The following is a 19673-nucleotide window of genomic DNA, read 5'->3' on the forward strand; positions in this document are numbered from 1 at the left end:
AAAAAAACACCTGCATATTCAACTGTATTTTTATTTGGAGGATAACTATAATTTTCAGTGATTAGGGAACTAACAGATTTGAACTTGTTTATTTACCCTAATTAGTATATTTTAACGTTACAGTGTTATTATTACAAGCAGTGAATAATACTGATAATCAACGTATATTTTATAAACAATCATTTCCTGGAGTATCTGATTACACATTGTTATTGTTAGTTCTAATGTATCTATGGTTTATGATTGTGTCATATATTATTCTGACCAAATGTTGGAAGGAAATACATTAAATTATTCATATCATATCATATCATGTTGCTCTGTCTTGGATCTGCAATTTGCCAATGATTTCAGAAGGTGGCATCATATCACAAATAATAAATTATCATGCCAACTATGATGGATTTATTTATTCATGACATAAATAAACAATTTATTTACAATTTATAAAATGTCATATCTTCTTAATGTATTGGCAGTACAATAGGTGATCAAAGTTATTTTGAGGCTTTATTATGTTATGCTTTTAATTCGATAGTGAGAAGTATGAGCTCTTGTATCAAAGAAAATATTACAACACTAAAAAATGCTGGGTTATTTCAATCCATGTTTGGGTAAAATATGGACAAACCCAACCGTTGGGTTAAACAAATTAAATAAATAAAAATAAACCAACGGTTAAACATTTTAAATCTGGAGCTTTTTTAATCTGGAGCTCCAAAACATTAATTTTAGTTTTTCGTGTTTGACATATGCTGTCAAAACATGTAATAATAAATATAATAGAGGATCAAATAAGTTCTTATAAAGTTTTGCGGGATCAGGATGGGTTTAGCGTGTTGGACCTTTTCTCGAGTAAAAAAAAAGGTCCATCCAGCTCTACTCGGCCCCATGCTCGGCCCCCACATGACGTAGGCTTTTCCCACAATCCCTCGCGCTGTCACATCATGGCGGACGAGCTGGCGCAAGAGCTGCAGTCCGTAGCTGCAAAAATGCAGATTTTACCGAACGGAGACTCTCACCTTCCCAAAGTAGACGCGGATCCCGTTGACGAGACCGGGAAGAAGAAGAAAAAGAAGAAGAAGAAGGGAAAAGCGGCGGCCGTAGGTAATAAAGACGGAGGAAAGTGTCGCGTGGCCCTGCCATTTACTGCCCTTTCTGATTAACCCATTAGAGCTCGCTATTCTTATATCTAATTCAGAGGACATTTTTGTGCTAGGGACTAAACGTGTTTTAACAGACCTTAATGTTTATTTCATGCCCTGGAGTGTTAAGTTAAAGGCTGGTTGGAGGGTTAAACTAGCTGGTGAACTCATGGCAGTTGTGTAATGTTGTTATGAGAGGGCACAGTGACTCCACGTGCGTTTCATGTCTATGTGCTTTATGTCTGTCAAATGTATGTTGCATTACAATATCTACATCGAATTCCCTTGACTATTCTGCAGGAGTGTAAGAGTCCCTGAAAACCACACTTGAGAAAAAAAAAGATGCCTTACACTTACAGTAAAAATGACCCATTACAAGTTACTAATACCAACTGAGTTAAAGTCTTTGAGTATTTGATTTTAACAGTACTTTAGTATTTTGTATTGTAGGAGATACACTAGTCACTAGTTGATTTGTGAGGAGAGCAATCACGTTTTGTTTCTAAAATCAAAATTAAACTGAACATCTCAATATTTCAACTGACATAGGGCTGTACGATTATTACAAATAATTGTCGATTATTCCCTTGAAATTGTAATTACGATTATTAATCAATTATCGATTATCACAATTTACATTGAATGATGTTTTGAATAGCTTTATGCCATTGTTTGAAGCGACTGCATGCCATATTGTCATATCAAAATAAACAAGCTGATTCCTCAACTTTTGTTTGCTTTTCTATAGCATTAAGTCTCAAATGTCAAATATTAAAAATTATATATTTAAAGACACCAACCTAAAGTAAATATATACATGGTATTATGTTATACTAAAATTTAAACAATGTGGGTAAAACCCTTAAGATAAACTGTAGAAAGAAAAAAAACATATCTTAAGCAGCACACTGAATAACAAGTTAGAACAAGTTGCAGAACAAGTTATGATTCATGCAAAATGTAACAAGAAACTGCATTACTCATTACAAATGTATCTACTTAATCAAAAATGTAGTCAAGTAGAGAGTTAAATTTGCTAATATCTTTGATACTCAGTAAGTAGCCAAAAAGATACTTAAAGTAATTACATTGATTTCCTCAAGTACTTTACTCCACTGCTATTCTGCGTAGGGAACCATGAGGGTGAAGGAGAGTCGGACATCACCAAAGTGGCCAAACAAATGCAGCAACAAACTTTAGAAGAGAAAGAGGACGAGCCAGAGGAAGGTTTGTCTAAAGTTAATTAAAGAGACCATTGCAAATCCATGTGCATATGCGACAAGCGTAGGTTTGAGCACGAATCTTGTTTTTTTTTAATATTGGCAGATGGTGAGGAGGGAGATTCAACTGGAAAGAAGAAAAAGAAGAAGAAGAAAAAGAAAGGCCGTGAGTGATTATTCAAATACTTCATACTGTATAAAATGCTCTTGTCAATTGCAAACCCAACTTCTCATGTTTTGTAAGATTCCCTTATCTGTTAAACATATTTTATTAGATTGTTCTGGACCTAATACAAGTAGAATGCTCTTTTATGAAGTTACCTCACTTATTTTTTAAAGGGGTCATGACATGAGAAACCAAATTTGCCTTGATCTTTTGGTCCTGCAAGTTTCATAGCTTAAGACGTCCTCCCCATTATAAACGAATCATTTATTTAATCAAGCTCTAAATACAGCTCGTTCTGGATCCATGGTAAGAAGTGACGTCACGGTACGAAGTGACGTACCAGCGTTTGCATATGACCACCTCCAGCGCAAGACAACTACGCTTAAAGCGCAAGCCAACTACGCTCATTTCGTATCATTGTCGCGCTGCGCGCCTCACAAGTGTTCAGTCGACGGACAGCGAGTGGGTCTGTGTGTGTACAGGGAAATTACGATGCCGCAGATGTGCTGTTCCTGGCTGCGGACAAACAACATCTGTGAATACGCTGCGAAAGATCCAGTCGTCAGGGAAAAATGGATGCACTTAATTTTTTGCGGACGTCTCAGTCACGGCAGTGTTAGTTTAAGCGTTTGTTCTATACATTTGAAGGATGACTGTTTTGAGAACAAATCCCAATATGATGCTGGCTTTGCCAGAAAACTGTTGCTCAAAGATAAGTCCGTGCCGACTATTCTGGGCTCAACAATGACGACGCAAACTGTAAGTAATGTATTTAAAACTTTAAACTACTTTTTAAATACGCTGAATCCGCAAATGTTCTGGCTGGGGGCGTTAATAATTGATGCATAGGCACTGACGTTAGCCAATCATAACAGTGGGCGTTAACACTGAACTCTTAAAGTGTGTATGCCAGGTTAAATTTTTTTTTTAGATATATTAAATAAGGTTTAGATGTCTGAGTGAAAATGTAATTATCATTAAAATTATTACTGTAACTGCCTTACAATAAGCGTTATAGCCATTTCTGTCAAGATCATATTTTTAAAACGCAGCTGAGCTGTGACGTCATACAAGGGAGACGTGCCAACAAAGTTCTATTCAAGTATGGAGAGTTTTGAGTCTGAGGAGATGCAAAATCCCCCTCAAACCTATACGATGGCCCACAGCCATACAATTTTGAGCCTCCCAGGCGGGAGACAGATGAGGAGCCAAACAGAAATGTAAATAATTCATATCGAAGAAACATAAATATCTGGTGTGAAGAAGAACCAGTGGAGAGTTGGTCAGGTGTCTGGTAAGTATAGGCATAACGGTATGTATTCGTATTGAACCGAAACGGTACTGGTGTCACGGTTCAGTGCATGAATATACACGGAGAATACACAGTATATATAAAAAAAAAATTAAACTCGCGTGCAAATTAATTAATGCGGAACTACTGTTAGATACGCGGGTTATTTACACCTAATCTGTAGCTCCGCCTTAGCTCTGAAGCTCCGTGGCTATAATGAACAGGCTGCGATCGATGTCAATATTGCAATGCTGGAATGTGTGTGTGTGTGTGTGTGTGTGTGTGTGTGTGTGTGTGTGTGTGTGTGTGTGTGTGTGTGTGTGTGTGTGTGTGTGTGTGTGTGTGTGTGTGTGTGTGTGTGTGTGTGTGTGTGTGTGTGTGTGTGTGTGTGTGTGTGTGTGTGTGTGTGTGTGTGTGTGAGAGGGAGGGGCGCGATCGACGTGCTTCTACTACAGTAGCATACACCGTAGGCACCGCATCAGCTACCAGTCTAACTCGGGTTTTAAATCCCATTTTATAACTCATGAGATCTCCAACCTCGTAGTCCTTCTCAGTGAAATGGGCGCTGCAAATGACCGAAGTCTTGGACACCGAGGCAGCACTGAAGTCGGCGCGTTTGGTCCGAACAAAGTTGACCCAGGCACGGAACACAGTGGACTCTGTGACCGGTTTTAACGGTGTTTTTGCACCCAGCACAAACGCAGTAATTCACCATCGTGAAAATACGCCTGCGTATACTAACGACCTAACTTAAATAACTAACTAAATAACTAAATAAATATCCTAATCACTAATTCTCTCGCTCTATCACTCGTGCAATTATCAACACAGCTCAGCGAGCTGGGGAGACGTCTCCCTCGTATGACGTCAAACGATTCGTTTGGAATGAGGAGCAGTTTTAAGGGAGGACTGAAAATAACGAACTTTTTCATCTTATATTCTGCCTTTAGGAATCGAAAAACATACAAAACAATACATCAACTTGTCAAACGTGTATTTCCCCTCACTATTTTGTGTTAATCAAAATTAAAAATTTAACCTGACATACACACTTTAAAGGGGAAACACCCCCAAAACAGACTGTTTGAATCAGAGGATGAGAAACAGGGTGGGAAAAGGTCATAAATCACTACATTTTAATAGTTTTTTGTAAAAAAAACTATAGTAATACTATAATTGCACCTAAGGGAACATAATAATAAAATAAAATAAAAACATGTCATGACCCCTTTAAGATTATGCCTGAAAAGGTTTTGGATTTTTTTTTAAAATCATATGTGACCCTGGACCTAATGATTTTGGGGGGGGGGAAAATCGATAATTTTGACCCATACAATATATTGTTGGTTATTGCCACAGATATACCCGTGCGACATGTGACTGGTTTTGTGTAGGGCTGTAATCAACCAATGAAAATCTTGGTCGACTGAAGACCTGAAATTACGTTAGAGACTTTTTTTTTATTATTAACTAGCTGCGCACTGTGCGCAGTACTTGGTAGCCTTTGTTGTCCGCCTAAATGAATTATAAATAAACATAAAAAACTAGTAGGCTATTTACAGTATATTAAATCGTATTTGACCTAATTATTTTGCACTGAAATGAGTCTGACACAGGAGTCTGTCGGCTCTGACAGCGCTGCATCACGTGCACCCGCGCAATATCATAGCCTATGATTTCCGAAAATAGTACTATGTTGTCAACTAGTGATATCATCACAATAACTTTTGAGGAATATGCAACATAATTTTGACAATTTTTTTTGTCATATGTATTATAATAACTGACAGACACTATAATTTCAGCCGCACTGTACATGTTCTCGCACAGAGCGAGGCTGAACACAGGAGCGCAGCTGAGACACGAATAAACTATTAACTTAAAGCTTTTACTCTTAAACACAAAAGGCACGTCCACTTTAATAAAAAAATAATATTTATTAAACAAACCAGATCAAGAGCAAAAACAAAATAAAGTGCATAACTGAAAAATAAAACATTTTCAAAACTAAAACAAAACAGGCTCAAAACTAATACAAACAGGGCACAACGCTTTGCGCATAGGCTCCAATCCTTTTTTCCTATTTTCTATTTTTTTTTAAATGCTGCCACTGCCGATGTCTTTGTTGACATGGTAGAAGAGGACTGACTATGAATTAAACGCTCTCACAATTAAATAAATAATATTCAGCAAACCTTCTAGTAGCCTACTTTCTTCAATCTGTCTCTCCTCTCCGGTGGATTGGGCTAATCCAAAAAGAAGTGAAAACAAGGGGGGTGTTCTGAAGACAGACTGTTACCTGTGAAACATGGGGTGCTCTGAAAACACCCCCATTAGCAATTAGTGCTTTCCACCTGATGAAACGAACGCGGCAAAAAATCGACCAATCAGAATTTTGGTCGAGCCAGAACGTATTGACCAACAATCGACTGGGAGATTACAGCCCTAGTTTTGTGATCCAGGATCATGCATGTTAATTTAAAAAATCTTGTATAATATGACTGTTTTTGTTTGTTTGGTTTTTGTTGTATTTATATGATATTTGAATTTTTGCCATGAAAATAGCTTTGAATGCTGACATGGCACTAAATAAAACAATCTGAATCTGTTACTCGCAATATGGATGGATGTTTATGTTGTTCATATTCCTTGTTCTCTTTCAGCCAAAGTTCAAACAGATCCTCCATCTGTTCCCATCTGTGAGCTTTATACCAGTGGAGTTTACGCCAAGGGCCAGGAGTGTGACTATCCACCTGTGCAAGATGGGTACAGACAACAGCCGCTTATTGACACACTAAAACCTGTAGTCAGCCAGTCTAAAGAAACATCACAGTGGATGTGTTTTATCTCCTCTGCAGACGTTCTGCTGCGTGGAGGACGACCAGCGAGGAGAAGAAGTTTTTGGATCAGGCTAATGAGGACATGTGGAATGACTTCAGACAGGCTGCCGAGGCTCACCGGCAGGTCAGGAAGTACGTCAGGAGCTGGATCAAGCCGGGCTTGACCATGATCGAGATCTGGTGAGCAAAACCATCATGAGCTTTTCTTTATAAGCTGTTTTTGCACCGATTATGTGGAAACTCATTAAATGTGATACAAAACCTGTTGGGCTGCGGGATTTCTGTGCCTATTTTTAGGGCTGCACAATTTTGGCCAAAATTGTTGCGTTTCTAAAATGCATGTTAAAGCGAACACAGTACCGCACTTTACTCTGAAACGCAACGTATATATTCTATATTAAATCGCATTGAGGTTTTATTGTCGAGAAATATTACAGCCATAATTGCGGTAGTTCCATATTGGCACTAATCCTCTTTTCACATCTTGTTTTTTCCCTGATAGTGAGAAACTGGAGGATTGTTCTAGGAAATTGATCAAGGAAAATGGTCTGAATGCTGGTTTGGCTTTTCCGACCGGCTGCTCGCTGAACCACTGCGCGGCTCACTACACTCCTAACGCGGGAGACCCCACCGTTCTCCAGTACGACGATGTCTGCAAGATCGACTTCGGCACGCACATTAATGGTGCGTCTTTAATCATTCATTATCTTTCTTGATTCCTTCCTGGTGCTTTTCTTGCTGATCTTTAGAGATGTTTGATTATTATGGCATTCCAGGTCGAATCATTGACTGTGCCTTTACCGTCACCTTCAACCCAAAGTACGACAAACTGCTGGAAGCTGTAAAAGATGCCACAAATACTGGAATTAAGGTAGAGTCTCAGCTTTTTGCATTATGATGTTATTTTCGTGACAACACACATTTTCCTCTTTGTCAATGTTGTTGCTCTTTGCTATATTACAGTTAAATATTACATTTTAAAATGTTATTCTTGTGATGGCAAAGCTGAATTTTCAGCATCATTACTCCTAAATCTTACTGACCCCAAACTTTTAAACAGTAGTGCAAGTTAAATGTATAAAAGATTAGCCACGTTTTTATTGGCACTTTAGTGATTGTTGTAAAGGTTATTATTTTATTTCAGTGCGCAGGTATTGATGTTCGCTTGTGTGACATTGGAGAATCAATTCAAGAGGTTATGGAGTCTTACGAAGTGGATCTTGATGGAAAAACGTATCAAGGTAAAAAAAATAAAAGTACTACCTTTAACATCAAAGACTTATAAATAACACAAGATATGATGTTGCAAATGACATTTTTCTTTCCAGTGAAACCAATCAGAAATCTCAATGGCCACTCTATTGGACAGTACCGAATACATGCAGGCAAGACGGTGCCGATAGTGAAAGGGGGTGAAGCCACCAGGATGGAGGTGTGTCCTGACTTTATACTGAAGTTTTTGTTTTACAGATTTGAACATGGCTTTAACCCTTTTTATTTGGGTTGTTGCCTGTATATTTACCATAAGGAAAATGAAGGCTGTGTTTTTGTCTGTCAGGAGACAGACTTCATCTTAGGAAAAGGGACAGACAATCTTGAGTTACGGCTGTCACTTTACGTTCGAAAATCGAATGCACAATCGATCGGACCAACCAACACAAGTTTCAAAACGAAAATAGGGAATTGATTTTAACGGCCTTCTCTCGGAGCGCGTCCAGCTCGTCACGATACGCCCGCAGTGAACACGCGTCACACAGCAACTGCTGGCTCTGACAAACACAGAACAGCAAACTATTTTTACAAGAAAAATGTGAATTCTCATGCATATACAGATTCGGGCTACAATCGACTACGTAGGCTAAATTTGTTTGACATTTCTAATGGTAAACGCAGCATGTTGAAGCGTGGAGTAATGTTTTTCTTTGATGTTATGGCAGTCCACTCTGCTTATTGTTTTTCGAGAATGTTGCACTCCTGTTTGTCATTGTGCACGAAACTTCACGGCAATAAATCATCAGAAATATTGCTGACTTGTGCAATATACTCAAGCGCCCTCTTTACGTTCGTCCTAATGCCTGGTAGTTGTCCGTGAATTTGCCTATATTTGGTGTTGAAAATGGAAACGTCTTTAGACATGGACAATCGATTCAATGAACACTTATGTCTCAAAAATCTAACAGAAGTGACAGTCCTAGTCTTGAGAGCGTTTCATTCTGAGGGTTTAAGGCTGAGTTTGGGTGTGCCTGAATTATCAACACAACACAACCTCTATCAGTCACGCCACAGGGCTTAAAGAGAGGTGTAGTCAAATACACTAGCACTCAAAAGTTTGGGGTCGGTTAGATTTATTTGATGTTTTTGAAACGGGTTTCTCATGCTCACCCAGGCTGCATTTATTTGATCAAAAACAGTACAAGCAGCAATATTGTAAAATAGCATTAAATTTGCATTAAACTATTTTATATTTGAATTAGGGCTGTCAAAAGATTAATCGCGATTAATCGCATCCAAAATAAAAGTTTGTGTTTGCATAATATATGTGTGTGTACTGTGTATAATTATTATGTATAAATACACACACATTCATGTATATATTTAAGAAATATTTGTATTTATATACTGTATATAAATTTATATAATTTATATTATATATAAATGTTTTATAGATAAATATAACCAATTTTTCTTAAATATATACATGATTGTGTGTGTTTTTATATATATAAATAATTATACACTGTACACACACATATTATGTAAACACACACTTTTATTTTGGATGCGATTAATCTTTTGACAGCCCTAATTTGAATATATGTTAACATGTAATTTATTCCTGTGATCAAAGCTGAATTTTCAGCATCATTACTGCAGTCTTCAGTGTCACATGATCCTTTAGAAATCACTCTAATATGATGATTTGCTGCTCAAAATCTCTAATTGTTTAGCATTTCTAATTATTATCAATGTTAAAAACCGTTGTGCTGCTTTATATTTTTGTGAAACCATAATACAATATTTTCAGGATTCCTTGATGAACAGAAAGTTCAAAAGGACAGCATTTATTTGATATAGAAATATTTATAACATTGTAAATGTCGTTGCTGTCACTTTTGATCAGTTTAATGTGTTTTTGCTGAAGTAAAATGATTAACTACTTAACAAAAAAAATTTTTACTGACCACAAACAAAGACAAACTTTTACTTTGTCAAGTCGACATTTTACTCTGAAAGTGTAAATCTGCTCCTCCATTTTGAAGCGATTATGTAGTGCTGTTAATCTCATTGTTAAGGGTTTAGTTCTGTCATTTTGACAACGTTGTCTTGCTGAATTTCCTCTTTTACAGGAAGGAGAGGTTTATGCCATCGAGACCTTTGGCAGCACTGGGAAAGGCATGGTGCATGATGACATGGAGTGTTCCCATTACATGAAAAACTTTGAAGTTGGTCATGTGCCAATAAGGTGAGAAACATGCTAATCTTGACACCATGTCCTAACTAAGTTTCCAGCGACAAGCGATTTGTCAATCATAGCCAATCAGAAGATATTTTACATTTAAAGGGATAGTTCACCCAAAAATTTAAATTCTGTAATTTACAGAGTTTATTTATTTTGCGAAACAAAATATATTTTGAAGAATGTCAGCAATCAAACAGTTGAAATGACTTCCATATAAAAAAAAAAATCTGCATACTATGGAAGTTAGCTAATCGACTGTTTGGTTACTGTTTTGGTCGACATTCTTCAAAATAACTTTTGAGTTCAGCCGAAGAGAGAAATTCATACAGGTTCATATCAACTTGAGGGAAAGATGACATAATTTGTGTGTGAATAATCCCTTTAATGTACTGGGAGCTCGCATATGATGCTTAAAGTTCCCTAAATAGGCAACTGAACATAATTATGTAATATTCATGTTAAATTTTTCCCAGACTCCCCAGAGCCAAGCACTTGTTGAACGTGGTCAACGATAACTTCGGCACTCTCGCCTTCTGCCGCCGTTGGTTGGATCGCCTCGGTGAGAGCAAATATTTAATGGCGCTGAAGAACCTCTGCGACCTGGGCATCATCGACCCCTACCCGCCTCTGTGCGACACCAAAGGCTGCTACACGGCCCAGTTTGAACACACCATCCTGCTGAGACCCACGTGCAAGGAGGTGGTCAGCCGAGGAGACGATTACTAGGCCTCCACATCACCCGTTTTTATAAATCTGTCCTCTGCTTTCTTATCACATGAGTATTTGATGGTCAAAGGCCTAAGTAAGTTAATAAGCTGTGCCTTCTCGTTTTAAACATGCTAGTTTTTGTTTGTATAAAGGATGGATGGAGGTTAAGATGTCCCCTTGTTTAACTGTGGTCTAACTCACTGGCACAGATGTGTACTAACAGATGTACCCACCCGTAAAGTGCTCTAGAACCATTTTGTAAATGCGGACAACAATAAGGATAATCTTCTTTTGATCAATGAGCAACCCAGGAAAATGTGAAGTCAAAACCACATTTTCAATATCATCTGGATTAGGCTGCATTTAATATTGCACGTGTTTTTTGTTTTTTTACTCTCAAATCTTGGCCTAAGAGAGATTAGGAAATGTTCTAGTTTTGATTAATTTTCTTTATCAAGTGCTGTTTGTTTCTCCTTTTCAGTTTGATTCAATTGCTCATTTAGGCTGAAAAAGAGGACAAGATTTTATTACAGGTGGGGATTTGGCTTTATTCCTTAGTGCAAGAACCGACTTTAATGTAACATAGACCCTAAGATAGTAAAATACTCATTGAAACATGCTTTCCTCTAAGAGCGGGCACTCATAACAAAAGTGGCGATGATGATGATGTGTAAACATCTATATTTTGGCTATGCTTGATTTCAGGTAAAGCCTGTTTGAAAAAACGATCACCTTTCTCGGAATAAAGCACGTGGTGTTTTATTTTGAAGTACAAATAAAAATTTATAAGAAATTGTGATCTGCAAGTTATTTCATGTTTTTCTTTTAAGGCATTCATGTGTAACCAAATTGTGTAAGTTTTTTTTGTGTTAAATTAATGAAATGTTGAATTTAACCATAAATGAATATATATATCTTGAAAAAATATATATATTTTGTCACCACTTCTAGACAAAATTATATAAAATGTGATTGGGTCACATTTCCAAACATATTAATGGACGAGAATATGGTAGTTCGCTAAAAATTAATTTACAAGTTCAAAGATAGTAGGCTAATATACTACAGTTAGATTAGAATTCAGAGCAATAGCCTACATGTAATTCATTTAAAAAAAAACAGAGGAGGTAACCATTGCAACTGCTCAAGCTCTTTCGTACCAACTGGTACATTGACGAAACAACGTAAGTAATGTTGTTATTTATAATAAATTGTTTTACATACAGCATACCACAATAACATATTTTAGTGTTTTGTTTAAACGGTCTTAAAAATAGTTGAGGTTTGGCTATAGTGTCAACCAAAAGACGTTTTAGTTACGTGAGGCGAGCCTCGAACAGTAGCCTAGGCTACACGCATTAAAAAAAAAAAAAAAAAAACTCAAACCTTTTGTCCTTTTATAATACACACAAGTAGTAATTAAGTTATTTAGAGTTAGCTGAGAAATGTTACACAGAAAATGAAAAAAAAAATTTGCGTGATTTTTTTCTCACAACAGTCCTAATTTTTGGTAGGCTATTCAACGGTCCAAACTCAAGTAACGTTACATAGTTTACGCTGGTAAAGTGCGTCACATAACATTGTTCGGCAAGATATTTTTTATGAAATCTGAGAGATTTCTGTACGTTACCTCCATTGACAGTTATACTGTACAACTACCACTGTAACGCTTCATAAAGAGATCGTCAAACTAATCCATATGATTCAAGCGGTTTAGAAGAGATCGTGCTCGCTTTAGGCCCAACGTATATGAACAGATTGAATTTATTCACATATAACATTGATCAGCATTAAGTTGGTCAGATTGGCCGTATTTATGAACAGAGCTTTTTGGTTTGAAAGTGCCTTCTGTGTGAGCTGTGCTTCATACATCGATGAACGATAGACAGTGGACCCTTTTTGCCTTCGAAATTTTGCTAATGTGATGCTACCGCACCTTTAGTGATTAGTAGATCATTACCAGTAGATGCCGTTAACTACACCAAATGTTTTCAAAGTATCTCTTTTAACCAAACAAACTAAGCTCTCATTCAGTTAGACATATTAGAACATACACTCAACATATTAGAAATGGATCCTCAGAAACTCTCCATCACGCTAATAATCTGAGGGTGCACCCGTTTCCTATTGCATTTGAACAGCCAGTCTTTCTTCCGCCTGTAGCGTTTGGACAGCAGAACGTAGAGGACGGGATTCACGCAGGGGTGCAGATACTGGAGAACCGTGCAGGTGAAATGAAACATCTCCCATGAGCGCCCATGCCGGTAAAATCCCAAATACACACACAGCTCTAGAACATACCCTGGCAGCCAGCACAAGGAGAACGTCCCAGCCGCCAAAAACACCATGAGAGACGCCCGCCGTGTGTTGCGGGTGCTGGCGAGGGACATAACGGGCCTCTTGTGCAGAAAAACAGCCATACGGCCTGAGTTGACGGCGATAACCAGCATTGGTATGAGATAGTACAGCACAAATTGGCTGAGAACAACCTGGTAATGATGTTCCTGGGTAGTCGGCAGACAAACAGTGCTGTTACTCAAACCTGGGCCTAAGCTTTCCTTAGTGGCGAAAATACGCAACGGCAGACTTATAAAGAAACTCAGGCCCCAGACTAGAATAAACATGAGTACCACCAGGTCCATGGTTGGCGGGCGGTAGGGGTTGGTGATGATCATGGCACGAACCATTGATACGGTGCACAGGGAGTATGTGCTGGCGGCCAGGGAGAATGCCAGCAGAAACTGATAGACCTTGCAGGACGTGTTGCCCAGAGGCCAGGAGAAACTGATGGCGGAGTGGATGGTGAAGGGGATGAGGAGAAGCGTGAGGACGTCAGCCAGAGCCATGCTGAGGAGAAGAACGTCCAGGCGGTTTTTATGAAGGTTCTTGTGTTTGGCGAAGAGGGAGAAGGCCAGGAGGTTGGCACAGAAACCAATGCCCACTATGATGCCACATGTGCAAGCAAAGATCACACCGTAGGTGTTTGTGTTTGCCTATTAGAGACAATGGGGGAAATAGTATGTTTTAAGTTGCATTTTTTTTTTTAATTGTTGCAATTAAATCGCTGTATTGAATTATATATATATATATATAAGTATTATACCTAAATATAATTTTAAAATGTATTAAAAAATTATATAAATACAGTAATATTTTGAAATACATTTTATATACAGTAGTCAACATACAGTAGTGAAGTGGTTTAAAAAAGTTAATCAATATTGTCCTATAAGACAAGAACGGGTATTGTTCAAAATTCATGTATAACTTTGATGAAAGGTTTAGATCCACTTCAAATGTTGACACAAATGTGTATATATATATATATATATATATATATATATATATATATATATACAGTTTATAACTTTATATATAACAAAACATTATCTCTTAGTGTAAAAACATAAAAATTAGGTTGACTACATACATTTTTCACTTCGCTCCTGAAAATATGTTCAATGATAAATTATATTATAAAATAACTAAGTTAAATAATTTTATTTGTTAATAAAATACTAATTCATCTCGCATATTGCCAGAGGAAATTATTTACTCACCATCTGAGACGTTCAGTTAGATATCCATGTATTTGCAAAGATAATACATCTGTGCATTCAGATCAGACTCAACAAATCATTTTTATTTTAGAGATGAGTCTAAAATGTGTAAAGATATAATCCCGCTTTAAGAATAGACAAAATATGGGCTAAGCTTCCCTAATACCTCCATTAGAACAGTGCCATTTACAGAGACAAAAAAACGGATATGAAAAATATCCATTTATCAATAAATAAGTCTTTCTATTTGATTCAAAAAACGACTTCTTGCACAAGATTGTATGTAGCGAATACACCAAATAACATCTTTCGAATGAATGTCAGTCGTTCCCTGCTGCTTTTCCATCTCTCATTCTCTGATTGGAGGCTTATTGATTTGTGATTGATCTCTAGGCCTTGTGGTTAATGAGTCTTTAAGGCTAAAGCACTCACAGGAAGTTGACAGAAGCTTGCATTTACCTCTCCATCCATTAGCATGTGCAGTGAAAGGTGTATAATTGTTGTTAGAGCCATTTTTGTGTCTTTATTTGCTCGTTATGTGCACACGAGCACACATTGATTGATTATTCCACCGTCCTCAGTCACTAACGGCTACTTAACCCATATTGATGAATGAATAAAGTGACGCTTTGCATGCACAGACAGAAAATAATAGTAAAAACTGCACCTATAGTGGTGCAAATCATGAGAATGAATTTGGTGTTCTCTCTTTTTCAGTTTTATTGTGTATTGCTTATCAATTTATGTATTGAAAATAGCAGAACATTAACTAAAGTAAAAGAAAAGCTGTGTAATAAAATGTAAAAGATAGAAAAATACTCAGCATAACTATCTAAAGTGCATTTGAAAATCTCATCAAAATCAGCAGCATTGAGATACATTCAGGAAATAAATATTCCAATCAAATAAATTAAATATTACACGAAAAGTCTGACTGAATGAATACATTTAAAACAGGCTATACTCTAATTGTAACATATGCAAATTAGTTTGTATATGAAGCATATTCTACGCATCAATTAAGGCATTTAAAATAAAGAATTGTTTGGAGAGTTTATAATAAAGGCAAAGGCCTTTATTGTGAATAAGTGGGTTCTCAAAAGAGTCCTGGTGTCCCATGCCATGGTGAAAGTCACTGAAGTCTCTCCTTGTAGGCGTTGCAACTCGACTGCAGCAGATCATGTGACCACATTGCATCACTGTTCATTTGCATAAAGTCTGCTCAGTCATTATTGTTGCTGTCAGTGTGGTCATCCCTTCAGTCTTGTCATGTCCAGGCGCTTTTAATGGTCTCTTTGCATATGTAAGGCACACCCCCTGTCTTTCCTCCTGTCTGGGTCTCTCAATCTGCCCGAACCCATCTTCCTCTTCCTCTTCGTCACAGCTTTCAATGGCTGTTGCTCAAATCTCAGGGTCTTGCTGGTCTCTTGCGGTAGGTTGTCTCTCATCCCAATAGTCTCTATTTGAAAGCTCAAGGGGAAGTTTTTGTTGCTGCCGATGTGTTTGGGACAGTGGACGGTGTCCCACAGCGGGGTCTGGACGCTTCCTTCGCTCTGATACGGGGATATGGCCGTGTGCACCTGCTCAAAAAGCTCTTGTATTAACTTGCGCCTCTTCCAGTCATGCAGGGATCGGCCCCTGTCGTGCATCATCTGTGCGTGACCTACTGAACGTCGCCTGCATGGGACAAAGAGAGGAAATATATTTCAAGCTGACTTTAACCCTTTAGTCTCATGCAGTGATTTTGGCACTAGTAGACATGGAAAACAAAACAACAACAAAAACACATCTTTATTATAACAATTTGGCCTTCACTGCATGCAAAACTGTGCATTTCTTTTGCATTGGCTTGTTAGAGCTCCTGTTTCTTCTGCTACCAGCAGATGGCAATCTCAACTACTCTGAACGAGCCTCATGTTTTGAGATCTTGCAGAAATCACTCATGTTCAAAAGTAAGAGGAGATCATGACTTACTGTCTGTTGTTGAGAGTGTTAGTGGGTCTGGATTGGACCGGTATCAGGACAGTTACCAGGAACACGGCAAACCCCCAATGCCTCAACATACTGGACAACTGAACACAGGAGACAGTCACAAAGTTATCAAACATTAATATATAAATATGTATGCAATTGATTTAAATGAGAAAATATTTTAATATTTTACTAGGCATATTAGTCTACAAATTATATATATATATATATATATATATACATACATATATACTATTAGGTTTATTAGGCAAGAGATAAAATACAAATGATAATATAAAATATACATTTTATTAAATAAATTAAAATCACTACAGATTTTTATTAAAATATTTGCTTTATATATTTATATCATTTGAGTATAATTTCAATATAATAGTATAATATTATTTTCACCTTCTGCATGCATTTTAACATTATATATATATATATACATTAACTTGAATTATTAATTGCTGTACTTAGTACTTAGAACTGAGTCAATGTCCAGTACACAAGTGGAAATGGAAATAGAATTATATCATTATTCTTCATTTAACATGAGGTGTAATAGCCTACATTACATTTCTGTTATAAGGCTTCAACTTTGATAATATACTCACATGTAATGCCACTGCTCAGTAGATGTTACTGCCACCCGGCTGGACGTGTTACAGATGTTGAAGCCCAACATGTGACTGTGCATTCAATAAACCAGGAGCATCATCTGCTGCCTAAATGAAGCATGTTAATATGTCCAAACTCCTCTAGTCCAAAAGACAAACTCTTCCTATGTCTCCTTCCAGAGTGTTTGAAGGAATGAACGCATAGAGAGAGAGGACCAGAGCGATGGGCGTTAGATTTATTGCACCGGTGAGTCTTGTAAGTCCCCTTTGCTGTTCACTGCAAACTGGAATAGACAGCAGGCGTTACAGCAGAGAAAATTAGTGCGCACTGCACACTTGTCTGTGTGTGTGTGTGTGTGTGTGTGTGTGTCTGCTGCACATGACTGCCAAAGTGTATACCAGACTGACAAACCACACACACACACACACTTAGAAACGCACAGGCAGACACCTTCATTGGAAAGAGGCTGGTATGCTGGTCTCTCTCTCTCTCTCTCTCTCTCTCTCTCATGAAAACTCATGAAGGGCTCAGGTTTGGCCAGGAGGGGCAGCATTTGACGAATAATCACCCAATGATCTCTAATCTGAACTTTTGATTAAAACAGTACGTATTTGATACGCTATTTGTGCATGTAAACAATCTGCAAAGTTACAAAGCACAAAGCCAGCGCAAAAATTTCTCCAACAGAAAACACTTGCCTTAAACGTTTTAAGGCTTTGAACCTGATGCTCGCCACTTATGGTAAGGGGCGTTACTTTTTCCCGACACACGCTCTAAGTGATTGACCAATCAGAGCAGACTGAGTTTTTCAGAAGGTGGGGTTTAGAGAAACTATTCAGACAGAGGGTGAAAACAGGTGCTGCAAATATGTATGAACAATTATGTGTTTTTGAACATTTAATACTGTAGACCTATTCTAGTAGACTCCCTGCACAAAATGATGAACCTGTAAATGAGCATATTATGGTCTCTTTAATTTTTCTGTCTTTACTGTGTTTATTACTTAAGATCTCATCCATACACTGGGTCCCTTTAACGTATGAAGAAAATCCTGAAAACTCCTACAAGCCATTACAATGGACAACTGATACTGATACAACACCAAAAAAATATGCTGCATTATGTTGAACGCCTAACATTGGTCTTTTACTTTGCATGGAAATTCTGTGTGAGAGTTCGAATGAACATTATAGCTTATAACGGAGACCATGAGACCCTCCCCTCCTAAAACATGGGTGAAGCTGGGTGAAGAAAGTAAACAGCTTTGGCTGACCACTGTCCCAAGAGATTATGACCATAACCTCAGTGAAATCAAGCCTGTGGGTGGGTCTGCTCGCCTCCTAAGCAAACGTAATGGTCAAGGTGGTTTTCGGGGAGCCCACAAAATAGCACCGCTTCATTTACAGGCCTCGGGGCAAGAGGTTCACAACATAACTAATGCTCATCAACTACAAATTAGTTCTGTGCGACACTAAAATATTCCATATATTTCCATGTTTATGAGGCAGTGCGTACATTGGAAAATAAACTGACTTGCACAACCATTCAAAAGTTTGGGGGTTTTGAAAGAAATTAATACTTTTATTCACCAAGGATTCGTTAAATTGATCAAAAGTGACAGTAAATACATTTTGTAATGTTACACAAATGTTTTATTTCAAATAAATGCTGTTCTTTTTCAGCTCTCTATTCATCTAAGAATCCTGAAAAAAAAAGGTTTTCCACAAAAAAAAATCAAGCAAAACAACTGTTTTCAACATTGATCATAATCAGAAATGTTTCTTGAGCTGTAAATCAGGATATTAGAGCTCTGAAGGATCATGTAAGAAATGTGAAAAAAGTACTTTTTAAAATAAATTCAAATAGAAAACAGTTATTTTATATTGTAATATTATTTTACAATATTACAGTTTTTACTTAATCAAATAAATGCAGTCTTGGTGAGCATGAGACTTCTTACGAAAAAATCTCACCGACCGCAAACATTTAGTGTTCATGACACAAATGGCTTAAAACAAAAACAAAAATATGTGCAGTTTCATGGACTAATTTTATGATTCAAGTCTATACACTTTCATAGCAACAAGAACTTTGAAAAGATTCTTCAGAAATTTCTGCTTGTTCCACGGGAAAAATAAGTTTGGAAAATGGGGGGCAGTGGCCGAAACCATGACAGAATTAGCATTTTCAGTTTTTTGTTGACTGAACAATTGACACCTTTGAACACACTACAATTCTATCATTTGTATGTAATTCTCATTTGTCATATAGCCTAAAATATGATGAAATGTGAAATAAACCCAACCACAGACTCAAAAACCCATAGACAAAAATGGGTCTTGATTTGAAGAACCTGAAGGGCTGTAAAAGATCCTGCAGCGAAACGTGCATTTCGTCCTATGAATCCTTCATGTTCAATCTTTCTTCTTAGTGGCCTTAAACTACTGAGAAATGTTTTGTTCTTTATTTCTAGTCAGTGACAGCATCGTCTAGCAATGTTCAAAAGGGTTGGACTCATCCGCACTAATGTCAAAAGCCCTGCGTTTCTTTCTTTTTTTTAAAGAAATTGTTTAACTGTCATGGCTTGAGTTTCCTTTCCGCTTCCAGCGTACTCCTGTTTTGTTCTCGTGTTTGTTTGTTTTATCATGTAACCTTGTGGGAACACATGACACGATTTCTTCCATTCGA

The 19673-nt window shown here is 37.4% G+C and overlaps 3 protein-coding genes across 3 annotated transcripts; 1 reads left to right on the plus strand and 2 right to left on the minus strand.

Annotated features, from left to right (window-relative positions):
* Window positions 1–809: 809 nt before the first annotated feature.
* Window positions 810–11623, plus strand: metap2b (methionyl aminopeptidase 2b). The gene is made up of 11 exons (XM_079604417.1): window positions 810–1107; window positions 2277–2372; window positions 2472–2531; window positions 6486–6588; window positions 6681–6842; window positions 7165–7346; window positions 7439–7533; window positions 7807–7903; window positions 7991–8094; window positions 10010–10125; window positions 10596–11623. The coding sequence occupies exons 1-11, from the start codon at window positions 948–950 to the stop codon at window positions 10846–10848; spliced, it is 1428 nt and encodes a 475-aa protein (XP_079460543.1). The 5' UTR covers window positions 810–947; the 3' UTR covers window positions 10849–11623.
* A 1285-nt stretch (window positions 11624–12908) lies between these two features.
* Window positions 12909–14562, minus strand: LOC306993735 (galanin receptor 2a; the record flags this gene model as incomplete). The annotated part of the gene is made up of 2 exons (XM_079603735.1): window positions 12909–13823; window positions 14557–14562. 2 exons carry the CDS (start codon window positions 14560–14562, stop codon window positions 12909–12911), a joined length of 921 nt encoding a protein of 306 aa, XP_079459861.1.
* A 591-nt stretch (window positions 14563–15153) lies between these two features.
* On the minus strand, window positions 15154–17195 carry pthlhb (parathyroid hormone-like hormone b). The gene is made up of 3 exons (XM_079604420.1): window positions 16982–17195; window positions 16365–16462; window positions 15154–16067 (listed from the first exon to the last, which is right to left on the minus strand). Exons 2-3 carry the CDS (start codon window positions 16451–16453, stop codon window positions 15674–15676), a joined length of 483 nt encoding a protein of 160 aa, XP_079460546.1. The 5' UTR covers window positions 16454–16462; window positions 16982–17195; the 3' UTR covers window positions 15154–15673.
* Between the last annotated feature and the right edge of the window lie 2478 nt (window positions 17196–19673).

Source organism: Phoxinus phoxinus (genome assembly GCF_949152265.1).
Source record: "Phoxinus phoxinus genome assembly, chromosome: 25".
In the NCBI taxonomy this organism is placed as follows: Eukaryota; Metazoa; Chordata; class Actinopteri; order Cypriniformes; family Leuciscidae; genus Phoxinus; species Phoxinus phoxinus.